Raw genomic sequence first — 21105 nt, 5'->3', positions numbered from 1 at the left:
AGAAAACCCATCCTAGTCACATGTGAGAATGTCTGTGAAGGAACTCTGTTCAACTCCAACACTTCCATTTGAGAACGAGAGAGCATCATCTCAGAACTGACAAGAGTCTAGTCCTGCCAAACATGGTGGCGTACATCTATAACCCCAGCGCTCGGGATGCTGAGGTGTGAGTTTGAGGCTAGCCTGGACTACATCATGAGAACATGTGTCAAAAAGAAAGAGGGAAAATTAATCCACTAATAACTTTACTTTTAGAGTCATCATAATATCCTAACTTCTCATTTCAGTGAGTCAATGAGTAGGAATATGGACCACAGTAGAGCCACTGGCCCAGCCCCTCTTGCCCCCCCCATGCCACATGGTGTGGGGATATGGTCAGGATAGGTGACCCACTGGGCTCTGGCCTCTGCCGGGAGAGGCCTGGGACTGACCGCCACCCCCTCCCTTCCCTTGCAGATTAAAACAGAGGACCTCGGTGACTCCCTACATCAGCCCCTCCCACATCGGCCATGTCACCTGAGCCAAGGACCCGCCATGATGTCAGGGAACCAAATATCTGGGGTAGGTGCCAACCTGTGCCAGGACCTCCCATCTCCTTGGCTAGCTGGTGAGTTCAGTCCCGTCCTTCTGAAAAACGCTAGCCCGCCACGCTTGGTGGCCTGTGATTTGGTAATAGTCTAAAGAGCTCTCTACTGGTCTAAGAGCAAAGGTAAAATATGGGGTCAAGGGGGACCAGTGGTACATACCTATAATCTCAGGCTGAGACCTGAGGATCACAGTTCAAAGCCAGCCCAGGTAGGAAAGTCTGTGAGACTCTTCTCTCCAATTAACCACCAAAAAGCTGGAAGTAGAGCTGTAGCTCAACTGGTAGAGTGCCAGTCTCCAGTGAGAAATCAAAGCAACAGCACCTACATCCTGAGTTCAAGGCCCAGTACTGGCTTTTTTTTTTTAAAGGAGATCAGGGAAGGGGTGGGATTCTAAAAGAGTTCTTGCATGGTGAAGACAGGCTGGTGATGTGAACAGAGGGTTTCTCCTGCAGTGACACCAAAAGGGCTGGTCTTGCCAAAATGCAGCTGATACTTGCCTGACAGTGACCACTGAGTCCCAGGAGCCTCCGGCCCCTAAGGGCTACTCTGCTCCTCCAAGGTCCTCTGTGAACACACACCAGGCTGGCCTGGTTGCTGGCGTGGGCAGGGAGTGACGGACGGGCCCCCAGGCAGCACCCGTGGCCAGTCCTGCAGCCATCCCCAGCTCTCCCTTTGTCTGTTCAACCCATCAGCCCACCAAGCTGCACTGAGGGCACAGGCCTCCATTCAGCCCACAGTCAGACCCCCAGAGCAGCCCCCAGCACCCCCAAATGCTGACCTCACTATTTCTGAGTTCAGAGCTGGTGAAAAAAGCCCAGAGGAAACAACTTGTGTTGAAGTCAGTTGGTTTTATTAAGAAGAATCAGCTTCTCCACAGCTCCCCACTCAGAACTCCCCACAAACACCCTCAGAGCCTGGCTTTCAGCTCAGTCAATGGACATGAGATTACACACCAAACTCACAGCCGGGATTCATACCATCTTTGGGGTAAACCTTTGAGACGTGGGTAATGCCTGCTGTCAGTCCTGGGGGCCTCGGCATTGCGAGTCGGGACTGACAGGAGTATGAATCCACAGGGCGCGAGCGGAGTGAGGTGGCGGTGCGTGGCAGGGTTCAGAGGTGCAGCAACCCCAGCGTTCACGGGATAGCTGCTGTGTGCCACGTGCCAGCGACGCCCCGCAGCAGGAAGCAAGCTTGCTGCCTGCAAAGTCTGGAGGCCCGCACAGGCCTCAGGCCCGGGGAGATGGGGTCCCTCAGCTTTGAGGGACGTGACACAGGTGTCTTTCCACACGCAGGACATGGCCTCGCTCCATCCACTCCAGCAGCTGGTGCTTGTTCCTGGCCATCTACAGTCTGTGTCTCAGTTCCTGCTTTCCCAGACCCCATCTGGGCAGCAAGGTAAGAACCCGGGAGCAGGCACAAGCCCAGGACCAGCCACATGCCGTTACTGGCACTTCCCGAGAAAGGGGATCACCCCGCTGGCATTAAAACCAGCCCCTGCCGTGTTCTAGGCCGAGGTCCCTTTCCTTGCTGCCCCCTTGCTTTCTTAGCCTCCTGCTGGGGCTGGCCACCACCTCGGCCTCAGGGGAGTTGAGCCTGATTTGGGGTGGGGGCAGGGATGGGGTGGCACAGGGGGAGAAGCCCTACTTCCTCCAGAATCTTTTCTGGATGGATGGATGCAGTCACTCCTCAAAGTCTGGCGCGGTTCTGTCTGCACGGAGCAGCAGCACCCCCTACAGGCCGTGACGAGCACTCTCAGATTGTCTCAGAACTTCCTGACCCAGGGCAAACATGTTCAACTCCTGCTGACATTCCTGAGCGTCACGCACCAAGGCTCTGCCGAGTGTTCATCCTGACTGATTCCTCAACCTAACCTGTGCGGTAGAGAATCAAACTATGCCTCTGGGGACCTTCCAGAAAGTACTAGAACAGTCCAACTGACACCCATGTTCTCTTCTGCCCCTTCCATTCCCATCTCTACCAAGTGGGGCTGGAAACGATGAAGGAAGCCGAACTCTCACCTGCTGTATAGCTGACAAGCAGAGAGTTTGGAAAGCCAGAATGTAAACAAAATGCCACTCTACCTTCCTGCCCAAGTTACACTTGCTCTCCTTCACATCCAAGGCATCTGAGACCAGTGTCAGGAGACGCAAGAATATGACCAATCTTTACGTGTTTCGGTTGAGCAACACACGTCACCCTCTTGGAAGGGGAAGAGGACTAACAGTTAATTCAGTTATCAGAAGACGGAAGAATGAGGTGACAGAGCCCGGGCAGATGACCCAGGAGTTCAGAGTACAATGCAGGATGAAGCGTTGAAGTCAGTTTGAACTGTTTGAACACCCCTTGATTAAAAATCACTAATTAGCTGTGTGTTTTCCTAGAAAACTCACCTAACCTGTCTGAGCTTCCATTTCCTCCTCTATAAAAAACGAGCGAATAATTCCTTTTAAGAGCTCGCATGCCTGCGCATTTTAATTAGGAACAATTAGGAGATCGAAGAACGTAAAGGCCAATAGCAGAACAGCAGAGGGACAGCACATGCCCCTCCCGTGCTCCCCCTTCCTGCTGGGCGACCTGCCCCCCCCAATTGTCTGTGTTGATGACTGATGGCAGTGAGAGAGAGGTGCTGGCCGGGGTCCTTCCAAGAAGGAGGCTCGCTGTCCCAGTCATCAGTCTGGCAGATTCCCTTGGGAGACAGCTTTCCTCCAGCGGGAGGGAGGAGGATGTCTACGTGGAGCAGAGGCATCCTGGCTGCAGGCCTTGCCTCCTCTCTCTGCTTTTCTCCCGTGTATGGGAGCTTCGGACCAATGACCAGCTGTCCCCGGAGCTGCATGGCCCCGTGGCTCCCCCTGGCATTCTTGCAGGTTCAGCTGGGATCCTGTAGCATCCCAGCCACTTCCTCCAGGGAGGACTCGGTCCCTCCCCTCCCCTCCTGCCTCCTCAGCCCTGCTAACCAGCTCCCCCCCCCCCCCCCCCGCCTCCCCCCATGGGTTTGCCCTGACCCTTCTGGGCCTTTGAGCCTCTGCGAGCAGGGCAGCAGGAGGGGCAAGTGGAAGGACTGGTTTGGGACTCCTGTTTACGTCTCTGTTTATCCCTGTGTCTGGCTGGCCTCCTCCTGTATGTGGCAATGCCTGGCGGTGCCTGGGGGGGGCGGGGAGCCTCCACAGGGCTCCGGGTGGGTTGTGGGACCTGATTGGGATGTGCGGGGAGGGGCCCCCCTGTGTCCAGCCTGTCTTTCAGGTGCCCTAGATTTGATCTTCTGCCCCTCCCTTCTCAACTAGGTCTGCAGCCGAATCTTCTCTCCTTTCCACAGCAACAAAGCAACCTCCTCCTCCCACAGTCGGGGCCTGGCCTGGCCTCCCAGGTAAGAAGTGCCCACCTCCCCTGGGTGTCGGCAGCCCGTGGGGGTTTCCCTGGCCTCTTTAGCTCCTCTAGGACCCGAACGACTGGAGACTGTCCAGCAAGCACACGGGGGAAGGAAGCCCAGTTACAGCCAGAGGTTTGTCCCAAAGTCACTGACGAGGCCAGGAAATGAGAATCCAATGCCCAGGCTGTGGTGGGCACTGGACCCGGCCGTCAGGTCCTGGCATCACTCCTCTGGGAACCAGGGTCCAGACAACATCCGGGGAATACCAAATGACACCCCCCCCACACACCCAAGCTCCTCCTAGTTGCTCTCACACCACCGAAGAGAGGGGGAATGCCACAGGCTCAGTGTCCCAGACAACAGAGCCTCCTACCTCAGGCCCATGAGGCAGGCTGCATCCTGCAAGTGGGCGCCTGGGGAGGGAGGGCAGAGGGGTCATGGACACATGCAACGCCTATTCACCAATTAGAAAAAAAGATACCTATTCCGGGAGCCAGCGGCAGCCTTGTGCCAGGTTGTGTGCTGAAGCTGCCATTTCTTCCCTCAACACAGACTCCTAGGAAAAAAACAATAACCATAGGACTTGGCGCAAATGGCTGCCGTGATCTTGGTGTGAAGATCCTCACTAACCCAAGCTGCCCCCTCCCACCCAAGGATTAGAGCTCTAGGGAGGAAGGAGAGGTGTCACCTAGTAGTTCAAATAAATAGGGGCCTCCCCACCCCCGCGCCCACCCTCCAACCCTACCCCAAAGTTAGGATCTGGACTCGATCTCCGTCCTCCCAGAACTTTGTAGTTCTGGACCCAGATCTGGGAGAGGGACCAATGCTCACATCTTCTAATATTTGATCAGAGAGACCATTGGACTAAGATCATTCTAGTTGGGTATGGTGATGAGCGCCTCTAGTCCCAGCCCCCTGGGACGTTGAGGCAGAAGCACTGGGTGCAGGTATTCAAGCCCAGGCGAGACAGCATAAAAGACCCCATCAAAGGAAAAAAAATCTTCCTAGGGAGGGAGAATAAAGGACTGGTTTAGAGTCCTGATAAGGACTGGAGGAGAAAAATGAATGAACTATGCTGGAAAACAAAATCAATCCAATTGGGTAATTGACTGGTTGTGAAGGGGGAGGAAGGAGGTCTGGCAAAGAACCAGTCAAAGAACAAATTAATTAATGAGAAGGAAGTTTATAGGAAGACGGAGCCTTGACCCTGAAGGTCTGCTCTGGGCCAGCTTCTCCCCAACACAACCCTGTCTGGCAGAACAGACCCTCTCTGTGAAGGCTTCCTGCCATTCTGTTGTAACACACGTCTCCCGGGGAACAGAGCCCTTCCTTAATTTGTCTCTGGTCCTTTCGTATTCCTCGTCATAAAGATGTCCATCAGATGATTCTGAATATCTTGAGAGAGAGAAGGGGAAAGAGGGGCAGAGGCAAGGAGAGGAGGAAGGGAGACTAAGCCCTTTATCTGTGTAGGCAGGGGGCTCTAAACTGGGCACTACCCAGACCCCTAAATCTAGATTGTATTTCATCCTTGCAAAAGATAGATCTAGGTCAAAGAGCACTTTTCCTATGACAAAAAAAGACCAAGGAGAATATCTCCTGACCAGCATGAATAAAAGGAAGGAAGCCAGGCATCTGTGGCCCATGCCTGTAATCCTAGCTACTCAGGAGGCTGAGCTCTGAGGATCACAGATCAAAGATAACCTGGGCAGGGAAGTCTGTGAGATTCTTACTTCTAGTTAGCCAGCCAAAAGCCAGAAGTGGAGCTGTGTCTCAAGTGGCAGAGCAATAGCTTTAAATGGAAAAGCTAAGGGACAGCACTGGCACCTTGAATTCAAGTTCCTGAACCACAAATAAATAAATAAACACATAGATGGGTAGATAAAGAAATAAATAGGATGAGCCGGGCGCTGGTGGCTCACGCCTGTAATCCTAGCTACTCAGGAGGCTGAGATCTGAGGATCACAGTTCAAAGCCAGCCCGGGCAGGAAAGACTGTGAGACTCCTATCTCCAATAACCACCAGAAAACCGAAAGTGGCACTGTAGCTCAAGTGGTAGAGCGCTCGCCTTGAGCTGAAGAGCTGAGGGACAGCGCCCAGGCCCAGAATTCAAGCCCCACGACCGACAAAAAAAAAAAAAAAGAAATAAATAGGATGAATGTGAATCTACATCGTGTTGATTTAAATACCTTTGATTAGAACCAATGCACTCACTGGGCCTGGCCATCCCTGCCTGTTATCCCAGTACTCTAGAAACTGAGATATTGAGTTCAAGGCTCACCTGGGGCTACATCTTCAAACCCAGTTTCACAAACTAAAATTAAACCACGATACTCTCGCAGAAGAAAACAGTGGTGTGGGGTAAAGAGTTTGTAGCTGTATGGAAGCTCTTCCTGTCACCAGGCTGGATGGCATCTTATCTTTAGTTGGTACCAGATGGACACCTCTGTCACCTGGCTCTGTGGGACAAAGAAACCAAGCTTGGCAAACAACCATTTTCTTGTCCCCTTCTGAGCTTTGTGTTGGGGGTCTTCATGAATAACCCAGCAAGCTCCTTTTATGGTGGAAAAATGAAAGGAGGAAATAATCTGTGTAACAAACAGTGAGTCACAGACTCAAACCCAGAGAAGCCACCTCCCTGCCCTGATCATCTGCTCGCTTGCTTTCTTCTTTCTTTCCTTCTTTCCTTCCCTTCCTTCCTTCCTTTCTCTCTCTTTCCTTCCTTCTTTCTTTCCTTCTTTCCCTTCCTTCCTTCCTTCCTTCCTTCCCTTCCCTTCCCTTTCCTTCCTTCTTTCTTTCTTTCTTTCTTTCTTTCCTTCCTTCCTTCCTTCCTTCCTTCCTTCCTTCCTTCCTTCCTTCCTTCCTTCCTTCCTTCCTTCCTTCCTTCCTTCCCTTCCCTTCCCTTCCTTCTTTCCTTCCTTCCTTCCTTCCTTCCTTCCTTCCTTCCTTCCTATCTTTCTCTCTCCCTCCCTCCCTCCCTCCCTCCCTCCTTCCCTCCCTTCCCCCCCCCCTCTCTCTTTCTCTTTCTCTTTCTTCTATTTGGTTCAGGTCCTGGGGCTTGAACTCAAGCTTTGCTCAAGGCTAGTGTTCCACCACTTGAGCCACAACTCCATTTCCAGCTTTTTTGGGGGGCGGGTAGTTAACTGGAGATAAGAGTCTCACGGATTTTCATTCCCAGGTTGGCTTTGAACCCTGATCCTCAAATTTCAGCCTCCTGAGTGGCTAGAATGACAAGTGTGAGCCACTGGCTGGGCACCTAGTCTCCCCCTTTTTTTTCTACCCATGTATTCCAGTAACTCCACTTTCCTAGAAATTCCAATTTCCAGTTCCATTCCCTTTGCAAAAATAAGATTCAGTGTCTCCTGGGAACTGCCACCCTCTTGAGTTCGCAAGAGGCAGACACCGGAGGGCGTGCCTTGGCCTGCTGAATCTCTGTGGGTCAGCGTGTCTTGTATCCTGTCCCCCCACCCCCTCGCAGGCAGTGGGCCGCCCCGGGCTGCCAGGATCCTCGCTAGACTCCCATCTGGAAGCCGCACCGCACCTCCCGGTGCCCAAGCATCCCCCAGGCCCCGGGGGTACCGACGAGCCCAGTGACCTAGAGGAGCTGGAGAAGTTCGCGAAGACCTTCAAGCAGAGGCGCATCAAGCTGGGTTTCACACAGGTTGGCGTGGGGGAAGGAGGCGGAGGAATCTGAGTTCAGGGAGTGGTCCTGGGCCTCCTGCGTGCAGCTGTGAGTGGTAGGGAAACGGAGGAGGTCAGGGCCAGTGGAGGGGCGAGGATGGAAGGCTGGGCTGGGGGAGAAGCCAGTGTTCCACCGTAGAGGGGAGAGGGCTTGGGAAGGAGCAGAGGGGGCTGCGGGTGCTGACGGACTGGGGTGGGGACATAGGGCAGGGGGGCCTCGTGTCCTCATGGACCTCCTGCTCCGCTGCTTGCTCAGGGAGACGTGGGGCTGGCCATGGGAAAGCTGTATGGCAATGACTTCAGCCAGACGACCATCTCAAGATTCGAGGCCCTCAACCTGAGCTTCAAGAACATGTGCAAGCTCAAGCCCCTGCTGGAGAAGTGGCTCAACGATGCAGGTGGGTCTGGGAGCAGCAGCGTGAAGAGCCGGGGGGGGGGGGGGGGGGGGAGGGGGCTGCAGGTGGGTCTGGGAGCAGCAGTGTGAAGAGCCTGGGGGGGGGGGGGGCTGGGGAGGGATTGCTCATCTGCGTGAGGCTTTAGGGTGCCAAGGCATAACACCCCTTTCTCCTCCATCTCCGTCTACAATGAGCTGAGAAGTAAGACAGTAGAAACAGTTGAGGAAGATGGAAACAGCCCCGAGAAAGCCCTCGGAGGGGCGAGGGGCGGCTTTTGGTCCGTTAGGCCTCAGAACAGCTCCCGGAGGCAGTGTTTGGGTCAGCCAGCCAGACCACATTTTCTCAGATCGCTGATGGCCACAGGCCCAGGCCTGGACAGGCCAGCCAGTCCCTGGCTGGGCAGTACAGGCCTGGCACAGCCCTGTACCTCACCAGTCTGGCACAGATGTCAGGGCAGAGCCTATGGTCAGGCCTGGCTGGGGAAAACTGACCACAGGAGGGGGAGGGGGACAGGGGGATAGTCCTGCCTGGAGGTCAAGGGTGCAGGCCAGCGCCAGGTGTTGGGAATGGTGCGTGCTGGGGGCAAGCATGGGGGGGGGGAGGCAGGGGAAGGAACCAGCCTGGTGTCAGGGAGTAATGTGGGGTATGGAGGGTCTCATACATTGGGGCCAGGTGAACCTTTGTTGTTAGAGACTGGCCTCTAAGTTGTAGGATAGTTGCTAATAGCACCCCCCCCTCCTCTGGTCATTACCAGCCTTTCCCAAGGGAGGGGTGCTGGTCTAGAGTGGCCTGGATCAGGGTGGAGAGGAAGGGAGGACGGGAAGGAGGGAGAGAGAGAGAGAAGGGTGGGTGGGAGAAAGGGAGGGAGTTTATCTCCAGGGCTAGGCTGTGTTCAGTGGTCGTGTGACAGTTCGTGGCTTCCGTGGAGGGGGTGAACTGTGGAAGTCCTCCCCCAGGGAAACATGGGAAAGCGCAGAAGCCCCTCCCTCCCCCAGGCTGTCCCTGAGACGGCTCTCAGGGAAGCATCAGAGCAGGAGAAATGATAGGAAGGCCTCGCACCTGTCTTTGAGCAGACGCCAGCCTAAGGTGCGTCCCTCCGCCCCACCCACCCCACAGCCTCGGGTCCAGTGCTGCTGGATAACTGGCTTTGGTGGTGACATTTTGCCACCGAGTGAAAGGGGCTTTGGGCTCAGAGTGCTAGTGCGCTCTACCTGGCACTTGAGTGCTGGTGTGTCTGCGAAGCAAGCCCCCCAGTGGGAGTGGGAGGATGGGTGTGACCACTAACCCCAGACCCTCAGCCCAGAACAGCGAGAGGCAGGACTCAGTCTGGTCTGGTCCCCTGATGGAGGAGGAGGGGCCAGTCCTGACAGAGTCACCACTGACCCCTGGGGAGACCCGGGGTGTCCCCTTCACTGAGCTTGCTTTCCTTCCCCCCGCCCCAGAGTCCTCCCCGTCAGACCCCTCAGCAGGCACACCAGCCTCCTACCCCACCCTCAGCGAAGTGTTCGGCAGGAAGAGGAAGAAACGCACCAGCATCGAGACCAACATCCGCCTGACTCTGGAGAAGAGGTTTCAAGATGTGAGTGGCCCCGGGGTGGAGGGTGAGGAGGAAGAGGGGGTGTGAAGCAGGGGGCAAGCAGGCACCCCATGGGCAGAAGGCCAGGCCCAGAGCAGGGCTCCGGGCACCAGTGCCAACTGCCCCTCCCCCTACCAGGAAGATGGTCAAAAAACAAACCACACCTGTAATCCTAGCTACTCAGGAGGCTGACAATCATGGTTCAAAGCCAGCCCAGGCAAGAAAGGCTGTGAGATTGTTATCCCCAATTAACTAACAACCACAAAGCCAGAAGTGAAGCTGTGGCTCAGGTCATAGAGCTAGGCTAGCCTTGGGCGCAAAAAGCTCAGGGACAGTGCCCAGGCCCTGAGTTCAAGCCCTAGGACTGGCACAAAACAAAATAAAACAAACAAAAAAACCTAAATCCAAATCACCTGGTGTTCCCAGGCACCCAGGGATGTCAGCAGGAGGCTGAAACTTCCTCCGCCCCATGGAGCCCTCTTGTGCTGGGCCCATTATCCCTCTCACTGGGAGATGTAAAGAACAGAATCGAGGGACAGTATTTCTGTATCTAGTTCATGAAAGCAAAGCCAGGGTGTTGCACATAAATTATCTTCTCTGAAAATGTTGTTTTTCAGTTTTAAAAAATGGGAAGGTGGCTCAGTGGTAGAGCACTTGCCTTGCATGCCTGAGGCCCTGGGTTCAATTCCTCAGCACCACATAAGCAGAAAAAAAAAAGCCAGAGGTGGCGCTGTGGCTCAAGTGGTAGAGCTCTAGCCTTGAGCTGAAGAGCTGAGGGACAGCGCCCAGGGCCAGAGTTTAGGCCCCACAACCAGACCCCAAAAAAAAAAAAAAAAGTAATCAAATGCCCACTGTAAACAATGTGGACACTACAGGGAGAGAAAGAAAAAAAAAAAAGGAACCCAGTACCAATGCCCTCTGAATGCGTTTCTTTCTTGTTCCTTCCTTCCGTGCATCTTTAAAGACTTATGACCATGTTGCATTTCCATCACAGTGTACATGTGTTTTGAACTTGTGGCAAAAGCATGTGGCAAAGAGCCCTGGGGAGAGGAGGGAAACCCAGCGGAGGCTAAATAGCTTCTAGTCAGAATCCTTCAAGTCCCTGCCTCCAGAGTCTCCCTCAGAGCACCAGGCTCAGGGGCCTCATGGCTACAATCTGCTGCTGATCGGATGACCGAAGCCAATTTCTCCTTCATTTTCCATTTCTCAGATATCATTAAGAAAGGGTGCAGGAGCGTGGCAAAGGCTGGGTGCCAGGGATCAGAACAAGGGACTGGCAACCTTACATTATGTATAATTACCCAGCAGACTTCCCAGGCGTGCAGATGGTAGCTCCCTAGGGAGAAGGGACTGGACTTCAGGAAAGGACGCAAGGGAGGGCATGGCCCAGGCATTCTGTCTGGCCCCACCACCCACCCATAATCCCTCTCTTCAGACATACCCCGAGGATGGCAAGGAAAGGCCTACCTCTAGGGCCCTCCACTGTGTCCAGCGTGTCCTGGCAGTTGACACGTGTTTTCTCGTGTAATCCCCACCCTAATCCGGCATGGTAGGCTCTGTTATCTCCTTTCATAGATGTTAAGACTCAGCAGTTACGCAAGTTTCCTAAAGACACCAACGTAATCTGTGCTCCACGAAGCCGGGGCCTGGCTCTAGAGCTTTGGATCTCTATCTTTCTAACGCCTGCCTCATTGCACCCACCCTCTATCCCTCACCCCAAACCTGACCATGTTCCTTTATGCTCTGTCCGCGCCCCCCTCCCCCCAGAACTCCAAACCTAGCTCAGAAGAGATCTCCATGATTGCAGAGCAGCTATCCATGGAGAAGGAGGTGGTGAGGGTCTGGTTCTGTAACCGACGCCAAAAAGAGAAGAGAATCAACTGCCCTGTGGCCACACCCATCAAGTCTCCCATCTACAACTCCAGGCTGGTGAGTGAGGGGCAGGGAGCCTGCCAGACACGGTGGGGGGAAGAGAGGGGGTCATAATCCTCAGGGAGGAGTGGGGAGGGCCGTCTTCTCCATCCTGGAGGGTGGTGGTCAGTAAGGAAGGAGGCATGTAACACACAAGCAAATGGGTGCTGGATATCACATGGAATTATGTGTTATGAAGAAGGGTGAGGAGCCAGAGCGCCCTCACACCTGTCATCCAGCTCTCGGGAGGTAGAAACAGGAGGATCAGGAGTTTGAGGCCAGCAACACAGGGAGACCTTGTCCCCTCACTTTGTTCCTCCAAAGAAGAGCAGAAATAAAAGGATACAAAGTGACTGAGGGAGGATGCTGATTGGAGATCAGAGAGGACTCCTCTGGTGGGGTAGCATTTGAACAGAGATCCAAAAATCATATGGGGAAGGGTGGTTGGAATTCAGTCTTGTTGGTGTTAGTCATAAAACTTGCATTTAAAATAAAAACAAAACACCACTGATGTTTGCCAAACATCCATTGACCATCTACTACGTGCTAGGATACAAAGATGAACGCCATTTGTTCCCTGTCCCAGAGGGCCTTGCTGCCTAGCAGAGTAACAGACAAATAAACAAATGATAAACAGGATTCCTCTCCTGGGAGAGCTGGGGACAGCAGCTAACAGAGCGCACTCCCTCCGAGAGGCGGTGATTAGTGCAGCCTCCCTAAGGAGATCATTAATACCTGCGTGGAATCCACCAGGACAAGGAGAGACAAATAAGTGTGGTGGGAGCTCTCGCCAGGGAGAATGAGAAGGGTGTGGAAGGAGGGGCACACTTGCATATTCACGGAAGTGTGAGTGGTTTCTATGTGGAGGAATGTTGAGGCTGCACTGGTCAGCAGGGCTGGGTTATGAGGGGGAGGGACGCAGTGCTAAGGAAGTGAAGGCTTGTGGGAATTGTTGGAAGATATTTTGAAGCAGGGCGTTGGCACGGGCAGATTTGCCTTTTGAACAATTGCTTGGACCTCAGGATAAAGGCTGGCTTCAAAAGTACAAGACTGGGGCTGGGAAGGTGGCTCAGTGGTAGAGTGCTTTGCATGCATGAGGCCCTGAGTTCGATTCCTCAGCACCACATAAGCAGAAAAAAAAAAAGCCAGAAGCGGCACTGTGGCTCAAGTGGTAGAGCGCTAGCCTTGAGCTGAAGAGCTGAGGGACAGCAACAGGCCCAGACTTCAGGCCCCACAACCAGCAAAAAAAAAAAAAAAGTACAAGACTGGGGATTAGAAGCATGGCTGGGTTGCTAGAGTACCAGCCAAAGAGTGGACGTGTCCAATATCAAGCTTGACTTATGGTCTTGGATCTAAAAAAAAAGTATAAGATTGGTTACTATATCTATATCTATATCTATATCTATATCTATCTGTGCTAATAGTGGGGCTTGAACCCAAGGCCTCATGTTCTTGCTTGGCTTTTTCACTCAAGGCTGAATCTGTACCACTTGAATCACAACTCCACTTCTGACTTTTTGCTGGTTAATTGGAAATAAGAATCTCACTGATCGATGCCTTCCTGGGCTGGCTTCGAACCTCAGTCCTCAGATCTTAGCCTCCCGAGTAGCTAGGATGACAGGTGCAAGTTACCAGCACCCAGCTTGGTTACATGATTCTTTGGTTATTCAGTAGCAAAATAATGCGGCTGGTTGTGAACATAGTTCAACTGATAGAGCACCTGCCTAGCAAGTACAAGACCTTGAGTTGAAACCCCAGTATTGCCCCCCCAAGGTAGTTAAAAATAATGAGGATGAAGTAAACTCATATGGTGAGAAAGAGGGGATGGAATGAACTCAAGAGACAACTGGAAGGTCTTGGTTAATACATGGAAAGCGCTGGGTGGGGTCCGGGAAAGCATGGAAGAAAGAAGACTGAGCATGCGGGCTGGGACAGCGGGGTAGACGGTAACCACCTGTATGCAAAAAGCAAATGGGATGAGCAGCTTTGAGAGTGGGCAGAAGGAATGACCGGTTCTTCACGCCAGGAGACTGTCCACAGGCATGTGGAATGATGGGTGTGGAGGCCAGGAGAGGGGCTGAGATGGGGACATGGATGTGGGGAGAAGGCACTGTGCACAGACGGCGATGGAGATCCTGCGTGGGGAGAGGCTCCACTGTGGAGATTGTATGGGGGAAATGAAGAGGGAAGGTCCTATCCCAATCCTGGGGACAGCAGCACTTGAAAGGAAGAAGCAAAGAAAGAGGATCCAGGGAAAACATGGAGAAGGAAGAGCCAGAAAAGGCCATCTACTGCAACCAAGTAGCAGGGAGAATCATTGTACAGGTGTTATGGGAACAGAGATAAAAGACACAGACTTCAGAATGGGACTCAGGAGGGCGGAGACCATCATTTGTTCGAGGAATACACTAGGAATTAGAAAGAGGAACGGAGCAGCAGAAGGGACAATCCAGGAGAAGCATGCAGTTATGAACACTCTGCTGTCGTGAGGGGAATCTTGTGAAGAACTTCAGCCTGGCTGGAGCCAGGGGCTTGGGACTCAAAATTACAGAGGCTGAGGAAGGCTGGGTCATGATGTGTCCCAGGTGCTCTGTGACCCCCAAAGCTCTAAGGAGCCATTGGACATTTTAAGTTGGAAGGCAGGGTGCTGATCGCTCATCATTGCTATCATAAATGGCAAAGTTGGAGCTGGGGATACATTTCCCTGGTGCATGCGCGCATGCGCGCACACACACACACACACGCACGCACACACACACACGCACGCACGCACGCACACACACACACACACACACATGCACACACACACACGCACACACACACACACACACACACGCACACAATATTCCTGCCCGTGGTCTGTATAGCATGAATAAATGCGATTCGTGCTGACCTCCAGCGGTTCCATCCATAGGTATGACCTGTCCTCAGAAGGAAATGGAAAGAGTTGGTCACTGTGACTCCATCCATTTATTATTTATTTGAAAACAACAACTTTTCTTGGGTGTGGCAGGCAGGGAGGGAAGGAGAAAGAGGAGCCGAGTGATAGCATCTCTCACCACTCCGCCACTCTCTTTAACTGTTCCCCACACCCATCTCCACCCTTCACCGGGGCCCTGGCCTACTGAGTAGGCTCATTGTCAGGGGAGAGGTACATGGAAGCAGCCAGAACCAATGCTGATTAATTAAGAAATGTGAACATGTTACATCCTGTTCAGAGGGGATGTTGCAGAAGGAGGAGAGGAGACACACTAAATCACGGGTCCCTGAGCAGAACTGCCTGTCTGTACCTTTGGAAACGCCATTCCAAGCTGCCCCTTTCCGGATGAGAAGAGTAAGGGGAGTTCAAGTAGACAGATCTCAGGGTGAAAGGAAAGTTAACAAAGCATTTAGTTATCTCCATGAGCCCCTGGCTTTTCCTTCAGGAAAGAAGAGAACTAACATTTAACAAGCTGAAGCTCTTTGCCAGCCTTTGGGTTGGAACCTTTATGGACATTAGCTCACTAAATCTTAATTAAAAGGAAATAATCAGGGATGTGTTGCTGCTGTTTTACAGGTGAGAAAACCCAATTTCAGTGGGGTTGGGTAACTTGCCCAAAGTCATAGAGATGGTGAATGATGGGACCTGGTCTGTTCTCTTTGATTCCACAGTTTTCTAGGCTGTTCTAAGGATAGAAACAGCGGGAGAGAGGATGACAGTGTACATGGGCAGTGACAATCATCTCAAGTGTCCCCCACCCCCCTCCTTTTTTTCCCCCCAGTTCTGGCACTTGAACTCAGGGCCTGGGTGCTGTCCCTGGGTCTCTTTGTGCTCAAGGTTATCGCTCTACCACTTGAGCCATAGCACCACTTCTGACTTTTCCTGAGTAGTTTATTGGAGATAAGAGCCTCATAGACTTTCCTTCCCCAGGCTAGCTTCGAACCATGATCCTCAGATCTCAGTCTGCTGAGTACCTAGAATTACAGGCGTGAGCCACTGGCGCCCGGCTGAAGTCCCTTTCTGATCTCTGAGGTTGGAGCAGGGAAAGAGAATGAAGACTTGTAACAACCTTCTCTTGCCTTTCAGGTCTCTCCCTCAGGGTCCCTGGGACCCCTCTCAGTCCCTCCTGTCCACAGCACCATGCCAGGCACAGGTAAGCTTTAAAATGAGGTTTCTGAGACTAAAGGCATGATTCAAGTGGTAGAGCACCTACCTGCCTACCAAACCTGAGGCCCTGAGTTCAAATTCCAGTGCCACCAATAGTGAATTCATTAATTGAGATTGCTAGACAGCACCAAAACTCTTTTACATAACAGACATCAAGACTGAAATGTATCTGAAATGTATCAGGACTGAAAAAATGTATCTAAAGAAGCATGCCCTAAACGGATTTCAAAGGACATTAAAAATCTGTGCTAGAGAAAACAAGGTTTCATGATCAAAGAAGTCTGGGAAATGCTGGGTAAGCAAAGTTTAAACAAACGTGTGTTTGGTTTGGTTTTAATCACAGTACTCCTAAGCACTCTAGGGCATAATACATTCCAGTATGAGGTGTACCAGCAGCCCGAGGAAGGCAGAACTCCACATCATTCCTACAGGACTCTTAATTTTTTTTCCCCCAAAAGTCCCTGTAGCATTTTGAAGAACTAGACAAGAGTGATCTGTGCCAGCCTTGGGTGCTGACATAGCTATCCAGATGTTCTCCATTTTTTAAAACAAAGTGTTTTAGTTTGGATGATAAAATGTAGGTCACCTCACCCATGGAATGCTGTCTGGAAGACTCCAAACAGGAACTTTCAATTGAGTCCAAACCTGTCAGGGGAAAGAAGCAAGCCAGTATGAGCCATCAGAGCCCAGGACCAAGCGGAGACTTAAATAGCCTCCTCCCTCCCGGTTCACACTCTCCTGGGGCGACCTCCAGCCAGTCAGAACGCAGAGCCAGCCGCTGGCAGTCTCTAACTGTGCCCTTAGCGTCCCTTTGTCCCCTTGTCCCCGATATACTTTTCTTTGTCCCCTCTTCTTTTCTAAGCTTGGGAATCTTGCTCCTGTCTTGCCTCTCCTTCTGGGGCTGCCAATACCCAGCCCAGGGTGTGTCCCAGAGTAGGATGAGTTTAGCATCTGTCTTCTTTGCATCTGGCAAAACCAGCCACACGGCTCTTGAGAACCTGGGGCTGCACAAAGCATGGGGCTGGCTGGCAGGTGAAGATGGAGGCCAGCTTGGTAGGCGGTGGGCGGATGGGCGGGGGGTAGTGAGGGAGAGGAGAGGGTGAACTCTCTTTGGGGTTACAGCCGGAAGTCTAGTGTTGGCAGGGCTGTGTCACGAGGTCCCTGGACTCGGCCGCATTATTTTCCTCTTGTGTTTGCCTCTCCTTGTCCTCAGTAACGTCATCCTGTTCCCCTGGGAACGACAGCAGGCCTTCGTCTCCTGGCTCAGGACTCCACGCCAGCAGCCCAACTGCATCTCAAAATAACTCCAAAGCAATGATGAACTCCTCCTCCAGCTTTAACTCCTCAGGGTGAGCTGCGGGGGAGCACCGAGGCCCCGGGCTGGGCCAGTGCCTTGGGACAGAGACCTTGTCATGAGACAGGAAGAGGGGGTGTGGTGGCAGGGAGAGGACAGAGTGGAGAGCCACACTGTATCCCCCACGAGTGGGGATTTGGGGAAGAGAAGCTGCCCTGAGAAGTCCTGGCAAGGAGCGGATATCAACAAAGCTAAAATTTCCATCTTTGCTTTGATGATGGAAATTTCCAATCACCCCTATCAGGAAGGCCCAGGTCCTTTGCCGGGCTTAGGAATGCTTCACTCCACGCCAGGAACCTGCCTCCCTCGATGTTCAGACATGTGCTTAGAACTTAGGCACAAACAAACCCCTAGGCCTCAGGTGTGGCGGACACAGGGAGACAGGGAAGTGGTAGTGATTGCTGTGTTCCTCTCCAGCCCGGGTGGCAGCGGGAAAGTAGCCTTCTAGGCTGTAGCAATTGAGCCAAAGAAGCTACCCTAAAAGCATTCTCAGAGAAGACACCTTGAGAATTTGCCTCCATGTAGGAGAAAACAGAGATTTAAAAAGTTAGGTGATAGCTGGGCACGATGGTGCGTGCCTGTAATCCCAGCACTTGAGCCAGGAGCAAGCTTATTCCAGCCCAGTGTGGGCTTCACATACCAAAGACCCTGTCTCAAAAAAAAGCAAGAAAGTTGGGTGATAGACTCCCCACCTGAACATCTAGGAAGAGATGATGCCACTTGTCCTGATCCAGTCAGTTCAGCAAGGCAGACAACTTTGATTGGCCAATTGTGGCAGAGCAAGAAGTCGACAGGCATGGTAGCACATGTCTGTAATCCCAGCTATGCAGGAGGCATTGGTAAGAGAATCACAGTTAGAGGCTGCCCCCTCCCCCAGAGCCAAGAGCAAGGTCCTACCCGAAAAGTAACTAGAGCAGAGAAGAGCTGGGGTTGTTACCTGACAAGGGCAAAGTCCTGAGTTCCAAACCCTAGTACTATCAGAAAAATACAATTAAGATACAATTCTTGTATCACAAAATTCACCATTTTAAAGTGTAGAGTTTTGTGGGTTTTTTCCCTATAATTACTAAACTGTGCAACTATCACCATGATCAAAACACATGTGTGTATATACATGTGTATATATGTGTGTATATATGTGTATGTATAATCAAAACTCATATAGACCTATATATAGTATGGATATGTAGATATAGAGTATATAAAGAATTTGAACTCAAAAGTCTTATGCTTGGTATTTTACCACATGAGCCACACGCCCACTACTTTTTTCATTAGTTATTTTTGAAATAGGATCTCAATTGATTTTTGCCTGGACTACAGTCCCCCTAAATACACGTCTTGTATAAGCAAGATGACAGATGTACACTGCCATGCCCAGCTTTTGGTGGTTGGGATGGGGGGGGTCTTCAGGACACTTTGCCTGGGCCGGCCTATACCTGTTACCAGTCTTTCTCCATCACATATTTAACTTTGGAACGGGCCTGTTTCTTGTCTTCCTTCCAGATCTTGGTACCGATGGAGCCACCCCACCTACCTCCACTGAGACCATACAGCTCCCCTACGCCCCCTGGCCCGTGTGCCCCACTGGGAGGAAGGGAGTCGTGCCTTCCACATCTGGACAGATTCCCTTCATAGGAGTGGAAGAAAAGCCCACTCTTGCCTTTTCCAGGAGCAGAGGCCTCTGGAGAGCCAAACTGTGACTGAGCCGTGCGCTGGCTTCTGATGCTCTGAAGATAGGAGGCCCCTCGTGGGAACTGACCATGTTCACTTTCCTGGCCTGTGTCCTACCTTCTAGCTCTGAATATTCTAGACTGTTCTACCACGGAGCTGTCTCCATGGAGTCCTGTGTTGCAGAGAGAGGCCTTCTAGCCATTCTTCTCCAATTCAGCTACAGGGTTTGCCTGGTGTGCCAAACTACCAGAAGAAGACATAAAAGTTTTAACTCTGAATGTAGCCGCAATCCCAGGCTGACCCCCAACTTGGAGGAAAGATTAGGATCAGATATCTCCCCAGAAGCCTAGATGTCTTCTGAGCTCAGCAACATTTTTACTTTCACCTATTTTTTTTTTAACCAACTGGCTCCCTGGTACTAGGGCTTGAACTCTTGCCTGTTTTTTTTCACTTGAGCTACAGTTCCACTTTCTGCTTTTTTTTTTTCTGGTTAGTTGGAGATAAGAATCTCAGATTTTCCTGCCTATGCTCAATTCAAACCATGATTCTCAGATCTCAGCCTCTTGAGTAGCTAGGATTACAGACCTAAACTACTGGTGCCCAGCTAGATCTTTTCCCCTTTTGCAACCTCCAGGTTCAATTCCTTTTTCACCATCTGCTCTGGCCCCCAGACACTTTGTTCCACCCTGTGGTTCTCTTCTGTTTATTCAAGGGTACCCCGAAGTACAAGAGCTGTATTTCCTTCCCTCCCTCCCGCATTTCCCCTTCTCTAGTCCTTCTTTAGGCTGCAGAGAAGAAAGAACTCAAGAGCAAGCTCACAACCATGTCACCAGCAACATACTTGTACATAGTCCTTTCCAGGTTTTACATTATGTTCTTTTCTCCTTAACGTGGAATTTTCCAGGAAAAAAAAGTTGAACTCAGGTGTGAATTTTAAAGACATCTCTGTAATATTTTATCTTCTTTTAAAAAAAGAAAAGAAAAGAAAGGAATTAAAAGAAAACAAAACCAAAGTGTCAGTTACTTCCACGGAGTTTCCACATGGGCTGGGCCACTTTACTGACTTTCTCTTTTTTCTTTTTCTTTTCTTTTTTTGAAATATTATCCTTCAAATCTCATTCTTTGTGGGCCAGTGTGTAGAGCCAGCCATATCATGAAGCCAAAATGACTATTTTTTAAAAAGACTACATATCCAGGAAATGGTTGAGACGCAAAGGAATCTCTATTCTTAAATCAGTTTGTTTTGTGATGAGATGAATGATTCCACTCCTGATCAAAAAGGCTTCAGTTTCAGCTCTGTGCTTTTTATTTTTCTTTATGAGGCAGGGAGGGACTTGAGTGCATGCAACAAAGTGAAGGCTGGAAAATTATTCCGGTTGGTACATGACTTTGTGTTACCCCACTCTTAGCCCCAATTGATGCTAAGAAGTTAATACAGAAGAGCCCTGAAGAGTTCAGCGTGCCTATGCTTTGGCACAAAACTACCTTGAAGGCAGAGTAGGCAAGAGATTTGTTTCTTCATTTTGTAAGTGAGAAATGCAACCGGTTAAGATCAGATCAGAGGCTGAATAGGTGAAGGCCAGGGCCTCTTTTTTTTCCCTTCCTTCTTCCCTTCCTTCCCTCCCTCCCTCCCTCCCTCCCTCCTTCCTTCCTTCCTCCCTTCCTTCCTTCTTCCCTTCCCTCCTTCCTTCTTTCCTTCCTTCCTTCCCTTCTTCCCTTCTTCCTTTCTTTTTTCCTTTGCCAGTCCTGGGTCTTGAACTCAGAGCCTGGGCGCTATCTATCCCTGAGCCTTTTTGTGCTCAAGGCTAGTGTTCTACCACTTGAGCCACAGCCAGTGTCACTTCCAGCTTTTTCTGTGTGGTTTATTGGAGATAAGCGTCTCACAGACTTTTCTGCCCCAGTAGCTTTGAACCAAGATCCTCAAATTTCAGCCTCCTGAGGAGCTAGGATTACAGGCATGAGCCACCAGTGCCCTGCTATCTCTTATTTCAGATGCCCTACAGGTGGACTAGTTTTTCTCAATGGAAATTAGTAGCTATTTTAGGCAGAAGGTCATTTAAAAGCTACATATAAGCTGGGCATCAGTGGTTCACACCTGTCACCCTAGCTACTTAGGAGGCTGAGATCTGTGGATCACTGTTAGAAGCATAAGCAGGAAAGTCTATGAGGCTCTTGTTTCCAATTAACACCAAAACAAGCGAGAAGTGGAGCTGTGGCTCAAATGGTAGGGCACTAGCACAAAAGCTCAGGGACAGTGCCCAGGCCCTGAGTTCAAGCCCCAGGACACACACACACACATGCCACATATATTTGGCTTTGGAATATATTGGCACCTTCAGCAAGGAGGTTAAAGGTCATGGAGGCTATTGGGGGGGGTGTCATGGGTAATTAAAAATATAAATAGTTATCATTG

General features: G+C 51.3%; 1 protein-coding gene and 1 long non-coding RNA gene across 2 annotated transcripts in view; one reads left to right on the top strand and one right to left on the bottom strand.

The window, feature by feature from the left end:
* The window catches only part of LOC138809576 (POU domain, class 2, transcription factor 3), a 58640-nt gene extending 39036 nt beyond the window's left edge, over window positions 1-19604 (top strand). The window contains exons 4-13 of the mRNA XM_069996251.1: window positions 457-561; window positions 1883-1985; window positions 3872-3954; window positions 7433-7615; window positions 7892-8033; window positions 9473-9609; window positions 11374-11535; window positions 15584-15650; window positions 16878-17013; window positions 18525-19604. Of these exons, the coding sequence (XP_069852352.1) occupies window positions 457-561; window positions 1883-1985; window positions 3872-3954; window positions 7433-7615; window positions 7892-8033; window positions 9473-9609; window positions 11374-11535; window positions 15584-15650; window positions 16878-17013; window positions 18525-18564 (1158 nt within the window). The 3' untranslated portion in view covers window positions 18565-19604. The remainder of the gene's footprint in view (window positions 1-456; window positions 562-1882; window positions 1986-3871; window positions 3955-7432; window positions 7616-7891; window positions 8034-9472; window positions 9610-11373; window positions 11536-15583; window positions 15651-16877; window positions 17014-18524) is intronic.
* On the bottom strand, window positions 16031-18818 carry LOC138809585 (uncharacterized). Its single transcript, XR_011366895.1, has 3 exons — window positions 18682-18818; window positions 17711-17840; window positions 16031-16309 (listed from the first exon to the last, which is right to left on the bottom strand). It is a non-coding gene; the product is annotated as an uncharacterized lncRNA (long non-coding RNA).
* Window positions 19605-21105: the final 1501 nt, after the last annotated feature.

The sequence above is a fragment of the Dipodomys merriami genome, unplaced genomic scaffold, assembly GCF_024711535.1.
Source record: "Dipodomys merriami isolate MVZ:Mamm:240054 unplaced genomic scaffold, mDipMer1.0.p SCAF_103, whole genome shotgun sequence".
NCBI lineage: Eukaryota > Metazoa > Chordata > Mammalia > Rodentia > Heteromyidae > Dipodomys > Dipodomys merriami.
The sequence above is the reverse complement of the archived record's forward strand: the minus strand, read 5'-3'. Positions and strand labels throughout refer to the sequence as shown.